This window comes from Tupaia chinensis, unplaced genomic scaffold (assembly GCF_000334495.1).
Source record: "Tupaia chinensis unplaced genomic scaffold, TupChi_1.0 Scaffold143593_1, whole genome shotgun sequence".
NCBI classification, from domain to species: domain Eukaryota; kingdom Metazoa; phylum Chordata; class Mammalia; order Scandentia; family Tupaiidae; genus Tupaia; species Tupaia belangeri.
The window spans coordinates 191,813-207,860 of NW_006203439.1; the positions used below are offsets into that span (position 1 = coordinate 191,813).

Consider the following 16,048-nt stretch of genomic DNA (forward strand, 5'->3'; position numbering starts at 1 on the left):
TCTGTGTGCGTGTGTGTGTGTGTGTGTGTGTGTGTGTGTGTGTGTGTGTGTGTGTGAGAGAGAGAGAGAGAGAGAGAGAGAGAGAGGGAGAGAGACGGTAATCAGGTCTGATCGAATTGCAATCCTAGTCTCCAGCTTTATTTTCCAGTTAGGTAATGATCCAGAAAGATAGGGAGAAAAATAACTTCCTAAGAAAGTTACATGACCCTCAGTCCTGTAAGAGGAGCCAACTGAGGGGTGTCCCTCTGAAGCTCTGGACCTGAGACGGAGACCCAGCAACCAAGAACGACTTCCGCCGACAGCGCAGAGTGAGTTTCCCGCTGCGGCCGCCAGGGGAAGCGCGTGGTTGCCAGTGGGGGCGTGGACATCGGCGCGGTGTGGACGTGAGTGCGGGCGTGGGCGTGGGCTAACTGTTCCCAGGTCAGAGGTCACCACCCCCTCGAGTCGCGAGGGTCGTGTTCGAAGGCATGGGCGACAAGTACGCTGCGCTGCGGCGGGCCCAGCTCTATCTGGATTTCATCCACGCCAACTCGTGAGTGCCTCTGTGGGTCGGAGCAGGGGAGGGTCTCTGCAGTGAATAAGGGTTTTCCCATCCCCTAGCGGAACACTCAGTTCAGAAAACCCACATGAAATCGGTGTCATCGATTTACGGAAATATTGATGTATTTGAGTTTTTTTTTTTTTTTTAAGTAGTAAAAGAGCAATAAGGATATATATATTCTGGCCTAGACTGAACTGTTTGGTGCCCTTCAATTCCCCCAGGTGGTAGGAAGGCCTCGCATTTTATCATTTAACAAAACTATTTAATTTTTGGTCAGTAGAACCTAATTCTATGAAATCTGGCCTACCGTTAGTCTATGTAGCACATCGATCACTTAAAGGTTAAAGTTGCCCTTCAAGCAGAGTAATTAGCATTTATTGATTTAAACCTGTGTAGCTTCCTGAATTTTTCCAAAAATGTTACCTCTCTGAGGAACAGATTCTCACTTTTTAGTTGTTGTTTGGGCATGTTTTCTTCTCTGCCATGCCCAGATGGGTTTTAGAAACACTCATTAGGTGCTATTTCAAATACTGTCACCTACCAGAGGCAGGTGACAGAAGTTCTTTGTGTCATCTGTCATTCCTAATACAGCGAAGTCTAACAGTGCTGTGTGATTCACCACGCTTTGTTAATGTTTTGGAATCTTTCAGTTTTTTGGGTTTACTATAGGTACCACACTGATATAAGAAATGTACCATATTTAAAACCACAGAAATGGAGATGTAAAGAAAATAAGGGAAGGCTGGCCTTGTGTGGCACAAACTATAATTTAAAGATAATAGAGCAAAACAAGCAATATTCAGATATTTGTTCTTTATCTCTCTATTGAGCATGATTTCAAGCTGGAAAATGTGTAACAAATAGTTAAAATGTAATTAAAGGGAGATGATCCAGCAATTCTACTCCTGGCTATCTATCCCAAGGCCTGGAATACTCTCAGTCAGAGAAACCCTTGCACATCCACGTTTATTACAACATTATTCACAATTGCTAAGACGTGGAACAAACCCAAACGTCCATGAACTGATGAATGGATTGAAAACGTGTGCCACATACACACCTCAAAATACCACTCAGACATAAAGAAACAACAAGACCCTGGCATTTGATAGAAAGTGAACAAATATGGAAGATTTACTGCTTAAACGAAGCAAGCTGGACTACGAAAGAGGCATTGTCTGTCCTCATTCAATATATACCAAATGTCTGCACTCTATGGCAGAAACTGAAAGATTAGAAGGTATAAAAGCATGGAGATCAGCTGTGGACACCAGAGACAATGTGGGAGGAGGGTAGAAAATGGGGAAAGGTGAGAGGGAAGGAATCAAGGGAGAAAAGAAAGAAGCAAAACATTTTAGGGATACTAAAATGGAAACTGTCGATAATGATATGTGTGATAATATCTTTGATTGAAGCAATATACAATGTGTTCAGGATGGAAAAATTCATTTGGTATGCTGTAGTGACACACAGCAATTGAATGTAAAATAAATAAAAAGAAAGGAAGAAAAAACATGTCCAATCTTGGAAGGACTGGATTTAGCTCAAAAAAGTTCCTTAGCCTCAGTTTTGTAGTATGTGCAACTATAGCTTCTTGGTCTCACCCGTCAACCTACCTGTGTTACCCACATCCCCAGCCTCATTTTCAGTTGGTGATGTGGTAACTTCACAGCAAAAGTAACAGCAGAGGAAGCAAGAAGAAAATATCAGCCTCCCCCCACCCCCAGCTATTAAGAGATTTTGTTTGCAATATCCATCGGTAAAAAACAGAAATGATGTTTTATCTTTTTTTGCTTCTTTCCCATGTCCAATCCATCATTAAGTACATCCTTCTCTAAAATTCATCCAAATTCATCCATTTTTTTCCCAGTGTTAACAGTTTTAATCTGAGCCATCATCATCTCTCTTCCAGACATTCTCTCTTTCCATGTAACTATGCAATTGGGTTCTCTGCTTGCCATTCTGGCTCCTCTGTGGTCCATTTTCCTGCAAACCTGCCAGGTTTTTAAAGAGTAAACCTAATAGGGATCAGCTGGTGGCATAGTGGTTAAGGTGCTGGACTCCCACATGGCTGATTGGGGTTTGAGTCCCAGACCTGGTGGCCGGAAACTCATGCCAGGCAAGTGTGCGTACGTTTCCAAAATCCTGACAGGAGAATGGAGGAGAAGGAATTGTGGCATGCACATCCCCCTTATGGGGTGATTTCTCACTTTCTTTCTCTTCATCTCTCTCTGGCAAGTGCATGCACCCTGTAGCAAAAATTTCTTTAAAAACAGGTAAGCCAGACATGACATTCTGCTTTGAACACCACAATGATGGGCCAGCAGATGGCATGGTGGTTAAGGTGCTGGATCCCACATGGCCAACTCTGCAGTTTACGTCCCGGACCCGTTGGCTTGAAAAACATGATAGATATATGTGTATGTATGCCCAATGTCCTGAGACAAGAGTGGAGGAGAAGGGATTGTGGTGTGGCCATTTCCCCAGGGGGGTGATTCCTTGTCTGTCTGTCTTGCAAGCGAAAAAATCTAAAATGCAAAAAAGAAGCCCCACATTGGTTTCCAACTGCAGGTAGTTCCAAATAGGAGCTCATCCCATGTGGTCAGAAGCCCTTATCTTAACCTGCTCACCCTATTTTACCATAAACTGGTCAGCTTAGCTTGTATCCGCCTTGTAATCTTTGTATCTCCTGCTTTGTTGGAACGTTTCCATCCTCTGGGACTGAGTTTAGGGTATTTTTTTTTAAAAAGATTAGTTCATTTCTTTTATTAACTCATAAACAATTACTTGTCTTATGATTTGTTGAAACAGTAAGTTAGACAACATTTGCCACAATAATGCCTTTCAAAATGGCTGGCCATAAAAACTCCAGCACTACATTCATCTGAAGGGCACTCCCAAGGAAGGTGACTAATTTTGTAACAAGAAAGGTTTTCCCTGACTCCCACTGTTCCTCAGGCAGTTTCTCCATCTTGTCACCTATAGTGGCGGAAGAGAGTCCTTGCTCACAGTCTGCGATGTCCTCTTTCTGCGCTTCCTGTGTGCTTTCTGTGGACTCATCAACTTGCCTTGAGATGGCGAAGCCCTCTCTGTATGTACACATGGTCCGTGATATGTACATGATAAGAAATTGAGGTAGAAATTTCTGTAATGAACCAGTACAGAAGCTCGTGGCATTTTTGTCAGAATAGTTATAGTTACTCTCCTGAAGGCTTGTTTTATGTATTACATTTTGTGTATTAAATCATGTATTTTAAATTCATAAGAAGAGCTTATGGTTTAAAGTGCTGATTTTGTAAAGTATATCACTTATACTTCTCTTTTATGCCATTTTAGATTTTTTTTTTTTTTTTGGAGAGGTTTTTCACTATAGGGTGCATGTGCTCGCCAGACAGACAGAGAGAGACATAGAGACAGAAAGCGAGAAATCACCCTCCAGGGTGGATGGTCATGCCACAATCCCTTCTCTTTCATTCTCCTCTCGGGATCTTGGGCACGCACGTACACACGCCCGGCGTGAGTTTTAAGCCACCGGGTCTGGGACATGAACCGCGGTCGACTACGTGGGAGTCCAGCGACATAGCCATTACGCTAACTGCTGGTTCCCGCCATTTTAGATTTTTATACTGGCTTTTTCTTACATGAAGGACAACTTTATGCAACAATACCATTTTTTTTAAAAATTACAAACTTTAGAGCTGAATCAACTCAAGAGACTTTTCATCAGCACCTGTGTTTGAAGTTTAAAACTCAATATGTGTATATATATGTGTATTTTTAAGAATAAATTTTAAGCTACAATGTTGTTCTGTGGCCTGAGGTATTTGGAGACTCTGAGACATTGCAGGTGGTGCTTTCTATTTCACAAATGAACTTTTTTTGTTATATATGTATCGCTTGCTTCTATTACCTGTTTACGAAATAAAAAGAAAAAAAAATTGCATACTAAATCTTCCCTTAATGCTGCAATAAGGTTGCTGATTGAAATATCCACATCAGGAAATGAAAAGTAAGTGTGAGACCCAAAAGGCAGCTTGATTTCACCCACAGATAACCATTCAGCCTTCAAAGTGTTGTAATTAGGGCTGTGTAGATTGTTCTTTTATCAAGGGTCTGGTGGTGGGGGTGACCGTAGGTAATCCATGAAGTTATTTAAGGAGCAGGCTTTTAAAGGTGGAAAGATTCTACAGACAAATCAAATTGGTGGGGCAAAAGGGGTCCTCTGCCAATTCCTAGTTAGAAGATTGAGCCTTATGGCATTTTATCAGACCACAACTTTTTTTTTTTTTTTTTTAACATTTTTTTTTCCATGGGGCACATGTGCTTGCCAGAGAGGGAGAGGGAAAGGGGGAGGGGGTGGAGGAGAGAGAGAGAGAGAGAAATCACCCTCTAGAAGGGATGGTTGGTCATGCTTCAAACTCTTTTCCTCCATTCTCGTACTGGGACTGTGCACATTCATACACACATGCCCTGCATGATTTTCAAGCTGCTTGGTATAAGACTAGAACCGCGGTCGACCCTGAGGGAATCCAGCACCTTAATCACTATGCTACCTGCTGGTTTCCAGACCATGATTTTGATGAATATTCTTCAGAAACAATTTGGTCTTAAATAATATGGTTCTAATGAATTATTTTCTGAAGAATCACTACTTGAATGCATACTTATCCTTTATAATAAGGGAAATGCAAATCAAAACCACAATGAGATACCATCTAACCCCAGTCAGAATGGCTAAGATTTAAAAAATGATAAGTGCTGGTGAGACTGTGGTGAAAGGGGAACTCTCCTACACTGTTGGTGGGAATATAAATTAGTACAGCCACTGTGTAGAACAGTATGGTGGTTCCTTAAATACCTACAAATAGGAGGTCCAAATTGATCCAGCAGTTCCACTCCTGGGTATCTACCCAAAGGATAGGAATATAATCAGTTGAAAAAGTACTTGCACATCCATGTTTGTTGTGGCATTATTCACAGTTGCTAAGATATGGAGCCAATCTAAATGTCCACAAACAGATGAATGGGTTGAAAAAATGTGGCTCATAAACACTCTGAATACTACTTAGCCATCAAAAAACAACAGGTCCCTGGCATTTGATAGAAAGTGGACAAATACGGAAGATTGACTGCTAAGTGAAGCAAGCCAGACTATAAAAGAGAGGGATTGTATGTCCCCACTTAATATATACAGAATGTCTGTACACTATGGCAGAAATTGAAATATTGGAAGATATAAAAGCATGGAGTACAATTGTGGGTACTAGCAACGGTGTGGGAGGAGGGTGGGAAATGGGTGAGGATGACAGGAAAGAAATCAAGGGGATAATGAAGCAGAATATTTAAGGGACAAAAAAGGAAATTTATTTGTTAAAGTTAACATGTAGGATGGTATCTTTTTTTTTTTTTCTTTTGGAGAGATTTTCACTGTAGGGCATGTGCACTCGCCAGACAGACAGAGAGAGACATAGAGACAGAAAGCGAGAAATCACCCCCCAGGGGGGATGGTCACGCCGCAATCCCTTCTCCTCCATTCTCCTCTCGGGATCTTGGGCATGCACGCACACGCGCCCGGCGTGAGTTTTAAGCCACCGGGTCCGGGACGCAAACCGCGGTGGACTACGTGGGAGTCCAGCGACATAGCCATTACGCTAACTGCTGGTTCCCTAGGATGGTATCTTTAACCGGACTAATATACAATATATTAGTGCTAGAAAAATTAATTTTCATGATGTAATGATATACAGTGATTGAATAAAAGCAGAAAAAGAAAATCCTCATCTTGGTAAGACCTTGGTTTCTTTTGTAAAATGAAGGCAGCAGACCAGAGGACCTCAAGGTTTGCTCCAAGGAGACTCCTCATATAATTATGATGATCATTTACATGTTTATAAACATGAAAATTCTCCTTTCATACACACAAAAAAGACTTGTATATCTTCAATCCCCCTGAAGGAAAGGTGTGATCACATGACTTATTTTGGCCAATGAACCATGAGTAGAGTGATAGTTGTCGTCCTTTTAATGAAAGCATTTCCTTCATAGAACTCAACTCCAACTACCCTTTCCTTGGGGCTTTGATCATGGAAGTTCATGTTGAAATACAGCCCCTCTCATCCTGGCTCCCTGAGTGACTACACACAGAGGTCTCCTGTTGACCTTCATGGCATATGTACTATACATAAAAATATACTTTCTTATATAAAAGCACACAAATTTGGAGGTTGATTGTTAACTCCAGTATAACTTAGCCTATTGTAACTGATAAGATAATCCACTTCTCAAAAAAATAAGTAAGTAAAGCATTAAAATTAAAAAAAATTAACTTTACTGGGGTATAACTTACATATCATAATTTTTACTTATTTTGTTTATACAATGCACTTCCTTTCAGTAAATTTACAATTGTCTGACTGTTCCCACACCTTATTTTAGAACTTTTTTTTCTTTTTTATATAAAATTTTAAAAGATCAGTGTTCGTGCTAACATTAGTAAGGTCTGAAAGTCTTTATTTTATTGGGAATGGGCAGGATACTTTGGCAAATGTGTTCTTACTCCTGTCTTTGTAATGGAGAGCTTACTATTTCAGAATCTTGACTGTGCTGAAACAGTTGTTTCTAGAAAAACTTCTTAATTGATTATCTGTCTAGAACTGGGGAACATTTGTCTACAAATGCCTTGAACCTTTTACACTGATTACACAACTAGTTTAACTTTTTCTACTCTTTCTTTTTCAGTACCACTCACAGCTTCCTTTTTGGAGCATTGGCAGAATTACTGGACAATGCAAGGTAAACTTCATCTGTGAATAAGAGTCATTGAGGACCTTCATGACTTAAATTTAGTCTCTCTCTGTTTCTATTTGTTTATCTATATGCTTATTTATTTCTTCAGAGAGATAGAGAGGCAGGCACTCTTAACAGGGTCCTCATGCCCTGGCCCACCTCCCCACCCCCAGCCAGCTCAGATCATGGGCACACTCATGCCCAGTGTACGGGGAAACCTCAGGATGCAGACCTGGGACCTTCCCATGTGGGTTCTGCAATGCAGAACATTGCATCACAGCTGGGTCACCATGGCTGGTCGCTGGTCTAATTACATTTGGAAATAAAAAGATAATGACATTTTTTCCCCCTAACTGGAGTGTCTTTTGACTTGATAGCCCATAAAAATCATATTACAGGTGAGAAAGTGAATTTTTTCACCTTTACTTAATATGTATTTATGATCAAACTTGGAAAACAGGTAAATAAAATCTTGGTTTTGTGTTAGTGACCATGTAATAGCAGATATTCATTTAGATTTTAAAAATTATATGTCAATGTATGCTTTGTCTTTAAAATTTAATTTGGATTTGGACATTTATTGAAATCTGGGTTGAAACAAATTATATAGTTAAGAAAATAGGTAACTGTTGCTTATCTCTTACTGTGTATCAAACATCCACAAATACTTTCTGGGTATTAACTCATTTATCTTTATGACAACACTCTGAGGTGGGCATTATCTCATTTCTACATATGTGGAAATTAATACACAGAGGTTAGATGATTTATTTGTCACACATTTAATATTTGGCAAAGCTAGAATTCAGACTGAGGCCGTCTGGCTTCAGAACTCCATTATCCCATCTTACTGTCTCTGAGAAAGATACTGCTATTTAAGGAGCCCTCTAACAATTTAAGTTCTACTCAGTATATTTCTCTTCCTTCTCCTCCTTCTCCTTCTTCTGTAGTATTTAGAACATATTTTAATGAAACACTTTCTCACCATCTTTCAATAACAATGATTTGTATTTTCTAACCTCAAACTGCTATGGCATCAGTACCTCACCACTTCTGGCTCCATGGGTTTCAAAAGCTACTGCACCACTAACTCACCTGTAATCTTGAGGCATGTGTTAGACACATTCTCCTCTGTTGGAAGCCCTTGGGGCAATCTTAGGGGCTGGATTACTTTTTTAAATAATTAGAGAGAGAGAGAGACAGGGAGAGTGAGAAAGCAAGCTGCCAGGTCCAGGATTCGAACAGTGGTCGGCTATGTGGGAGTCCAGAGTTCTTAACTACCATGACACTTGCCACTCCCCAGGGGCTGAATTCTTACCAAATGTTTTACTACTTTCAGTTTCACATTCACCGAGGGGATATCCTTATGAACTTGAGGGGTACGTGCTTTTTCTAACCCAAGCATCTTTATATCTTTTTCCTAGTATGGATGCCTTTTTGCACTTTTATTCTGATAACAATGTGCAGTTTATGAGGGTGCTGTGGATCCCCACTGTGTTTTTCACGATTGGCAGATGAAGGCTGAAATGCTTTATCTGGTATTCTTGACCTGGTAAATGTGTGGCGAATCCAGTCTGTGCAGATGAGAGACTCCGTACCTTTTGTCACCGTTTGTAGACTGCCTGGAGACCTCTCAACTATTGAGTACAAAATCTCTGCCATAGATGTAGCTACTGTTCTCTCTGAAAGCAACGCCCACTAAAACATTCAGCATGAGTCTTTTCAATAGTATATTTCTGAAGACTTCAAGGGACTCTATTTTTAGCTAAATTAACTGGTATTTGACTTGTTATATGTTTGTATTTCCCTAATACCAGAAGATTTTTCCCCTCCCTTTTCTACAGAAAACAAAGTCCACCCAAGAAATAGCGTGTAGTTGTTAAATCAGGAATCTCAGTAGTGGGACCCAGATTCCCTGGCACTGGTTGATAACTGTGTTACAGCTTTTTGTGTTGTCTACCAGTTTTAGCCTTAGAAAGCACATGGGCCTTCTGAGTTTGTGACTAGCAGAGTGCAGTAGGTTAACCAGACGTCCAGAAATTCCTTTCTGACACTGTCCCTAGCACTAAGTAAAAATTCTCCAGCTCTTCCTTTTTGAAACCCTCTCTCTATGGAACTAAAGGAATCATAAGGAAGTGGAGAGAGAAAAAGAATAAGTTTGGTTGGTCAGGACAGTCACAAATTCAACTTAGAACTAACAACAGTGACAGCAGGTGGCATGGAGATTAAGGCAGCTAGATCCCACTTAGCCAACTGCACCGTCAAGTCCTGGACCCAGCAACTTGGAGAGCACATTGGGCATGTGGGCATGTGTAACCAAAAATCTCAAGGGAGAATAGAGAAGGGATTGTGGTGTGGCTATCCCCTCGGGGTGTGTGTGTGTGTGGTGATTTCTAACACACTCTTGATCTCTCTGTCTCTGTCTCCCCAGTGAGCACATGCACCTGTAGCAAAATAAAAATAATAATAATAGTAATAATAAAAATTTTTAAAAAGAGCTAATAGGGATGGGGCTGAGATGGATGAACCTTTTTGGTTAGTTTCACTACAGGAGTTCAGGGTTGCTGCTATTGCTTCTGCTCAAGGCTTTGATCCTCCTCTCTCCATTTTTTCTACTTCCTACTGAATGGTCCATTTTCATTTAACTTGGCATCTGTATTGATATCTGTAACTCTGAAAAGGCAAATCTCACATCAATATCTATAACTCTGAGAGAACACATTTGTCTGTTTTGCCAACTGCCTTTTTTTTCCCTCTGAAGTTGTTTCATTCATTCAACAAAGGAGATCAGATAAAACTAGGATGCAGAAAAAAATGAGAAAAGTGGACAATTTATGTAACAGAGGCTGATTGGGTTTTTGAGAAATAAAAACTTCAGACTCAGGGGAGTGTGAGAAGTGGGACCAAGAGTGCTATGATTAGAGCAGCAGATGTAAACTAGCAGCCTCTTGACCAGGTCCAGCCTGTCTCATGTTTGCTTGGCTCATAGTGAAAATTTGCACAGCATTTATAAAGAAAAAAAAAAAGAAAAAGGAATAGTTTGAAAGGGTTAAGGAACATGAGATGCCAAATGAGAGATCTGGATCCCCTGTTTCCTTTGAAAGATTGGGAAAAGTTGTAGTTTGGAGGACACATTCTTCCTTGGGATCAGGGGCAGCAGGTGTTCTCTTGGGACTAAACTATACCTTCCATTTTGCCCCATTCCTCAGTATTCCCACATGGACAACCTGTGCCCCTCAGTTCTCTGTCTTCAGTGGATACTTAGATTTGCTGCCACTGCTTAGATGCTGGTATTTGACATCAAATGATGATACAGATATTCCACATGCTCAGCTGGTCTCACAGAGGTCTTTATAAAGTCCTATGTTACTCTAAGAGATTTTTTTCTGTAATTCAATATCGTGGTGATTTTCTATCATTAGAAAAATTAGAACTGAAAAATATTAAAAGAATACTGTAGAAAGAGTAGAAAATGTGGTTGTATAGGAAAGGATGGTTAGGGGTCTCCTCCTAATGCAGCAGCTATTCAGAGATAAAGTGTGCTGGGCTAAAGCACAAGGGTATTCTACAATATATTAACTTTTTTTCATTAAGAAAAAAAAACACCCTTCTTTTTATTGCTAGGTGGCATGTATGCATGTGTATGAGAGAGATATAGAAGGCATCCCCCAGTGGGATGTGGTCACACTGCAAGCCATTTCTTCAATTTCTCCATCTAATCGGGATTTTGGACATAGATGCATGTGGTCCCAGGGTGTCTTTCAAACCACCAAGGGCCAGGATTCAAACTGCAGTTGGCCCTGTGGACTGCAGCTCCCCACATACATTTAGCAACTCTCTTCTAGGACCAGTCCTCTTTAACTTTTTTTTAAAGCTAAAATATGTCATGAAAATGGTTCTGTCACTTCTGAATTATTCTATGGCCAGTTTTTTTTTTCTTTTCTTTCTTTCTTTATTTTAAATTATTTTACATTCATTCACTGTACATCATCACAGCATACAACATGAGATTTTCTGTCCAGAACACACTGTATACTGGCTCAGTCAAGGTCATCCCTATATACTTTATCGTCAACAAACAAATTTCCATTTCTTGTTTCTTTTATTTTTTGCTTCCTCTTCCCCCTACCCCCTTGATTCCCTACCTTTCACCCTCTGATATTTCCTTTTCTTCTTCCACACTGTCTCTGGTATCTACAATTGCCTTCTGTACCCTTTTTTCCCTTCACATTTTATTGATTTACAAAAGATCTTTATTAACCTAAATACTTTCAATACCAAGTGAAACTGATATATACATATTTATGAATATACATCTGACTTTAGGCTTAAAACTCAGTGAGTAGAATGAATATATGATAAAGTAGCATCTAGCTGAAGCTATATAGCTTACTGTGGTCATTAAATAGATATTTTAAATGTATTTTTTTTTTTATTTTGAGAAAAGCAGTGTTAGCATTAATAAATAAAAAAATGCTAAGAGAAATTTGCTTAAGACTTTAAGTCATGAAAAAAGATTCTGTTCAAACAGTAGGTATATGGATCTATCAACCACTCAAAAGCAGACAAAAATCCTTAAATCGGAATAACAGAGCATAGAGGAAAATCAGTAATGTTTTAGTCGAAGTCATAAAATTCTGTTTTGCCAGTTCAGTCTCATGTAATTAATCTCTCTTCTGTTGAATTTGTGGTGTTACTGTCTCATCATTCCATTTAAATTCTGGAAGTTGGGCATTTTCTTGGTTGTTTTTTAGACTCTCATTTTTGTGTGTCTTTAGTTTTCCTGGTATAGCACTCTGTTCAGAACTTCTTGGAGAGCTGATCTGGTATTGGTAAATTTTTTCAGGTTTTGTTTATCTGAGAATGTTTTTTGTCTTTTCTTCTTATATGAAGAATGATCTTGCTGGGAGTATAGTATTCTTGGTTGAAATTGTTTTTCACTTAACACTTTGAAAATATTTTCCCATTTTTTCCTTACTTTCATTGTTTCTGATAAGAAGTCTGAAGTTAGTCTGATGGGATATCCTTTGTAAGTAACTTGATGTCTCTCTTTTGTCAATTTTAGTATCCTGTCTTTGTGGTTTTGGTCAATCTGATTATGAAGTGCCTTGGCGAAGATCTTGGGTTGATTCTATTTGGAGTCCTTTGTATTTCTTGTGTCTGGATATTTGAATGCCTCTCTAAGTTTGGAAAGTTTTCTTTCAGGATTTCATGGACTAGATTACCAATGCCCTTATTAATTTCTTCACCTTCTGGGATACCAATTATCACATGTTTGAGTGTTTAATGGTATCTAGTATTTATTGTATATTATTCTCAATTTTGTGGGTTATTTTCTTGGTCTTTTTGGTGAATTTTTCTAGGTCAGAGGTTCTGTCTTCTACATCTGAGTTTTGATCTGCATGATTTAATCTTCTTTTAATACTTTCAAGGGAGGTTTTGATTTCCTGTATTATAGCCTTCATCTCTAACAGTTCCATTTGATTATTTTTTATGGTATATATTTCCTGTTTCAGATTGTGCAAGAACTTTCTCACCTCCTGGAACTCTTTGACTCTTTTCTTCTGCATCTTCTGGCTTTCATTATCTCTCTTCCCTTGCATCTCTGTTAGCTTTGTCACTATGAATATTCTAAATTCTTTATCTGACATTTCCACAAGTTCCATTGAACTGTCTGTGGATAATAAGGAGTTATTCTGTTCTTCGGGGGAGAGAGATTTTCTTGGTTTCTCATATTTTTTGTGCCTCTGTGGTAGTTTCTGGTCATCTGATGGATTATACATTTTTTCTTAATTTCTTGGAGTTAAATCTGAGTGTTCAGAGGTGTGCAAGAGGAGATGATCTGTGATCTCCCTGCAGTTCTGTTTTTTTTCCTTTGTGTAGCAGATTCAGTGGAAATTGAAACTCTCCCTAAAACTCTTCAGATATTTGGCTACTGTGCACCAAGACCTGTCTAGACACTCAGTATGTGAAGATTGACCGTATGTTGGGGTTCAGAGGTTGAAATCTGAGCAGAAAATCTTCAGTTGCTCTAATCCCTGAACAGGGCCACTAAGTGCAAATATAGATGGTTTCTGATAGGCTCTGTGTGTTGCCTCTCCTGACTAGATCTTGGGGTGTGGAGGGTGAAGTCTAAGCAGAAAATGTTCAGTTGCCTTCATCCCTGAAAGGGGCCACTCACAGGTTGAATGTAGATGGCTTCTCAGACCAGTTTTTTTTTTTTTGTTGTTGTTTAAATCCATTTTGTCGATCTTTTTTTTAAAAATTTCAAAGTTTATTCTTTGTTTTAGATAGTAGATAAATGCCAAAATCATAACATGAAATGGAAAAGCAATGTGTCAAATGTAATAAAAATTTTAAATGTAATATATTTCTTTTTTCATTTTTAAAACTTTTTCAATTTTTTATTTATCATTTATTTATTTATTTTTATATTTTCCCACAAACATTTACTTTATATATCAAAATTTTTTCTCATACTCCATAGTTCTTGACAGTTAATAAACAACTTTCAAAACTTCAAAAACTGAATTTTAAAGATAATGTTTGAAATATTTGTTATAATTTTGTTTGTGATTCTATAACAATAGAGACAGTATGGTTTTAAGTATGTTTGAGAAAATATTTACATGTCAACTACTCAAACTGTCGAAAAGCAAACACCCAGCACATAATTCACATAAACCTTCTCAATTCAGCCCTGCCTACAGAGTATTCTGTGATATACCATCTGCTAGCAAAAATCAGTCTTTTTCTTCCTTCAGAGTCTCCCTCAAGATAATCCTCTGTTGTGACTGCTCTTCTGCAATCTCTACTGATTACAATGCTGGGATGGGAAAGTCCAGGTTATTTTATGGTACAAATTCTTTCATATAGCTTCTCTAATTCTCTCTGTCAGGCAGAACTGTTTATGTTGCCAGGCCGTCTTTCCAAGAAGCTTCTGATGACTTACTTGAGATCTACCTTAGTTGTATAGTTTTCTAGTTTAATCTTTAGATACAACATTTCAGTCAAAGGCCTGTCCAATAACTAGTGTTTCCCATTTTGTTGATCTTTTTGTCCAATCACCAATAAATTCTATCTCCTTTTTTTACAAAAAGTTTTGGGTTTTATAATATCTTCAAATTATGAATGATAATAGGCCTTAGTATGTAAATGTACAGTGAAACATTTTAGTAATTGATTTTGAACAACTTAAATGGATTTTTGTATTGTTCAATATCTGACAGTAGGTTATATCTCACATAAGCAATTCAGGTTAATGTAATTCTTTTAAACATAATTTCATATTGAAGCAATGATATTTTTATATTGTTTCCAGAGACGCGGGGGCTCAAAGACTTGATGTGTTTTCAGGTGAGCAAATTTGCCTTTTCTCCCTTTTTTATTCTTCTAATGGAGAAGCATGGGGTTATTTTCTTTTATTTTATTTCATGAAATCAATCCACATTCTATAGATTTTAAATGTAATCTAAGTGCTTTGTGAGTACAATGACCCTGTGGGGAACCAGAGTGAGAAAAGTGTACTCTGAGGGTCAAATTGTTCTTCTTGACAGTTAATAAACAACTTTCAAAACTTCAAAAACTGAATTTTGAAGATAATGTTTGAAATATTTGTTATAATTTTGTTTGTGATTCTATAACAATAGAGACAGTATGGTTTTAAGTATGTTTGAGAAAATATTTACATGTCAACTACTCAAACTGTCGAAAAGCAAACACCCAGCACATAATTCACATAAACCTTCTCAATTCAGCCCTGCCTACAGAGTATTCTGTGATATACCATCTGCTAGCAAAAATCAGTCTTTTTCTTCCTTCAGAGTCTCCCTCAAGATAATCCTCTGTTGTGACTGCTCTTCTGCAATCTCTACTGATTACAATGCTGGGATGGGAAAGTCCAGGTTATTTTATGGTACAAATTCTTTCATATAGCTTCTCTAATTCTCTCTGTCAGGCAGAACTGTTTATGTTGCCAGGCCGTCTTTCCAAGAAGCTTCTGATGACTTACTTGAGATCTACCTTAGTTGTATAGTTTTCTAGTTTAATCTTTAGATACAACATTTCAGTCAAAGGCCTGTCCAATAACTAGTGTTTCCCATTTTGTTGATCTTTTTGTCCAATCACCAATAAATTCTATCTCCTTTTTTTACAAAAAGTTTTGGGTTTTATAATATCTTCAAATTATGAATGATAATAGGCCTTAGTATGTAAATGTACAGTGAAACATTTTAGTAATTGATTTTGAACAACTTAAATGGATTTTTGTATTGTTCAATATCTGACAGTAGGTTATATCTCACATAAGCAATTCAGGTTAATGTAATTCTTTTAAACATAATTTCATATTGAAGCAATGATATTTTTATATTGTTTCCAGAGACGCGGGGGCTCAAAGACTTGATGTGTTTTCAGGTGAGCAAATTTGCCTTTTCTCCCTTTTTTATTCTTCTAATGGAGAAGCATGGGGTTATTTTCTTTTATTTTATTTCATGAAATCAATCCACATTCTATAGATTTTAAATGTAATCTAAGTGCTTTGTGAGTACAATGACCCTGTGGGGAACCAGAGTGAGAAAAGTGTACTCTGAGGGTCAAATTGTTCACTTGTTAGAGGACCTATTTACAAAATTAGGTCTTCCAGAGTTTAGTGAAAGCATTGGCATGATCTGGAGCAGTCAATTTGTCTACCAGGAGAAACAGTTTGATTTTAGCCAGCAT

At 38.2% G+C, this 16,048-nt stretch overlaps 1 protein-coding gene and 1 pseudogene across 1 annotated transcript in view; one reads left to right on the top strand and one right to left on the bottom strand.

Moving 5' to 3' along the window:
- Positions 1 to 450: 450 nt before the first annotated feature.
- The window catches only part of MORC1 (MORC family CW-type zinc finger 1), a 195,307-nt gene continuing 179,709 nt past the window's right edge, over positions 451 to 16,048 (top strand). The window contains exons 1-3 of the mRNA XM_006164206.1: positions 451 to 532; positions 7,280 to 7,333; positions 14,649 to 14,683. Coding sequence (XP_006164268.1) covers positions 468 to 532; positions 7,280 to 7,333; positions 14,649 to 14,683 — 154 coding nt within the window. The 5' untranslated portion in view covers positions 451 to 467. The remainder of the gene's footprint in view (positions 533 to 7,279; positions 7,334 to 14,648; positions 14,684 to 16,048) is intronic.
- Positions 7,341 to 8,989, bottom strand: LOC102490442 (39S ribosomal protein L30, mitochondrial pseudogene; annotated as a pseudogene).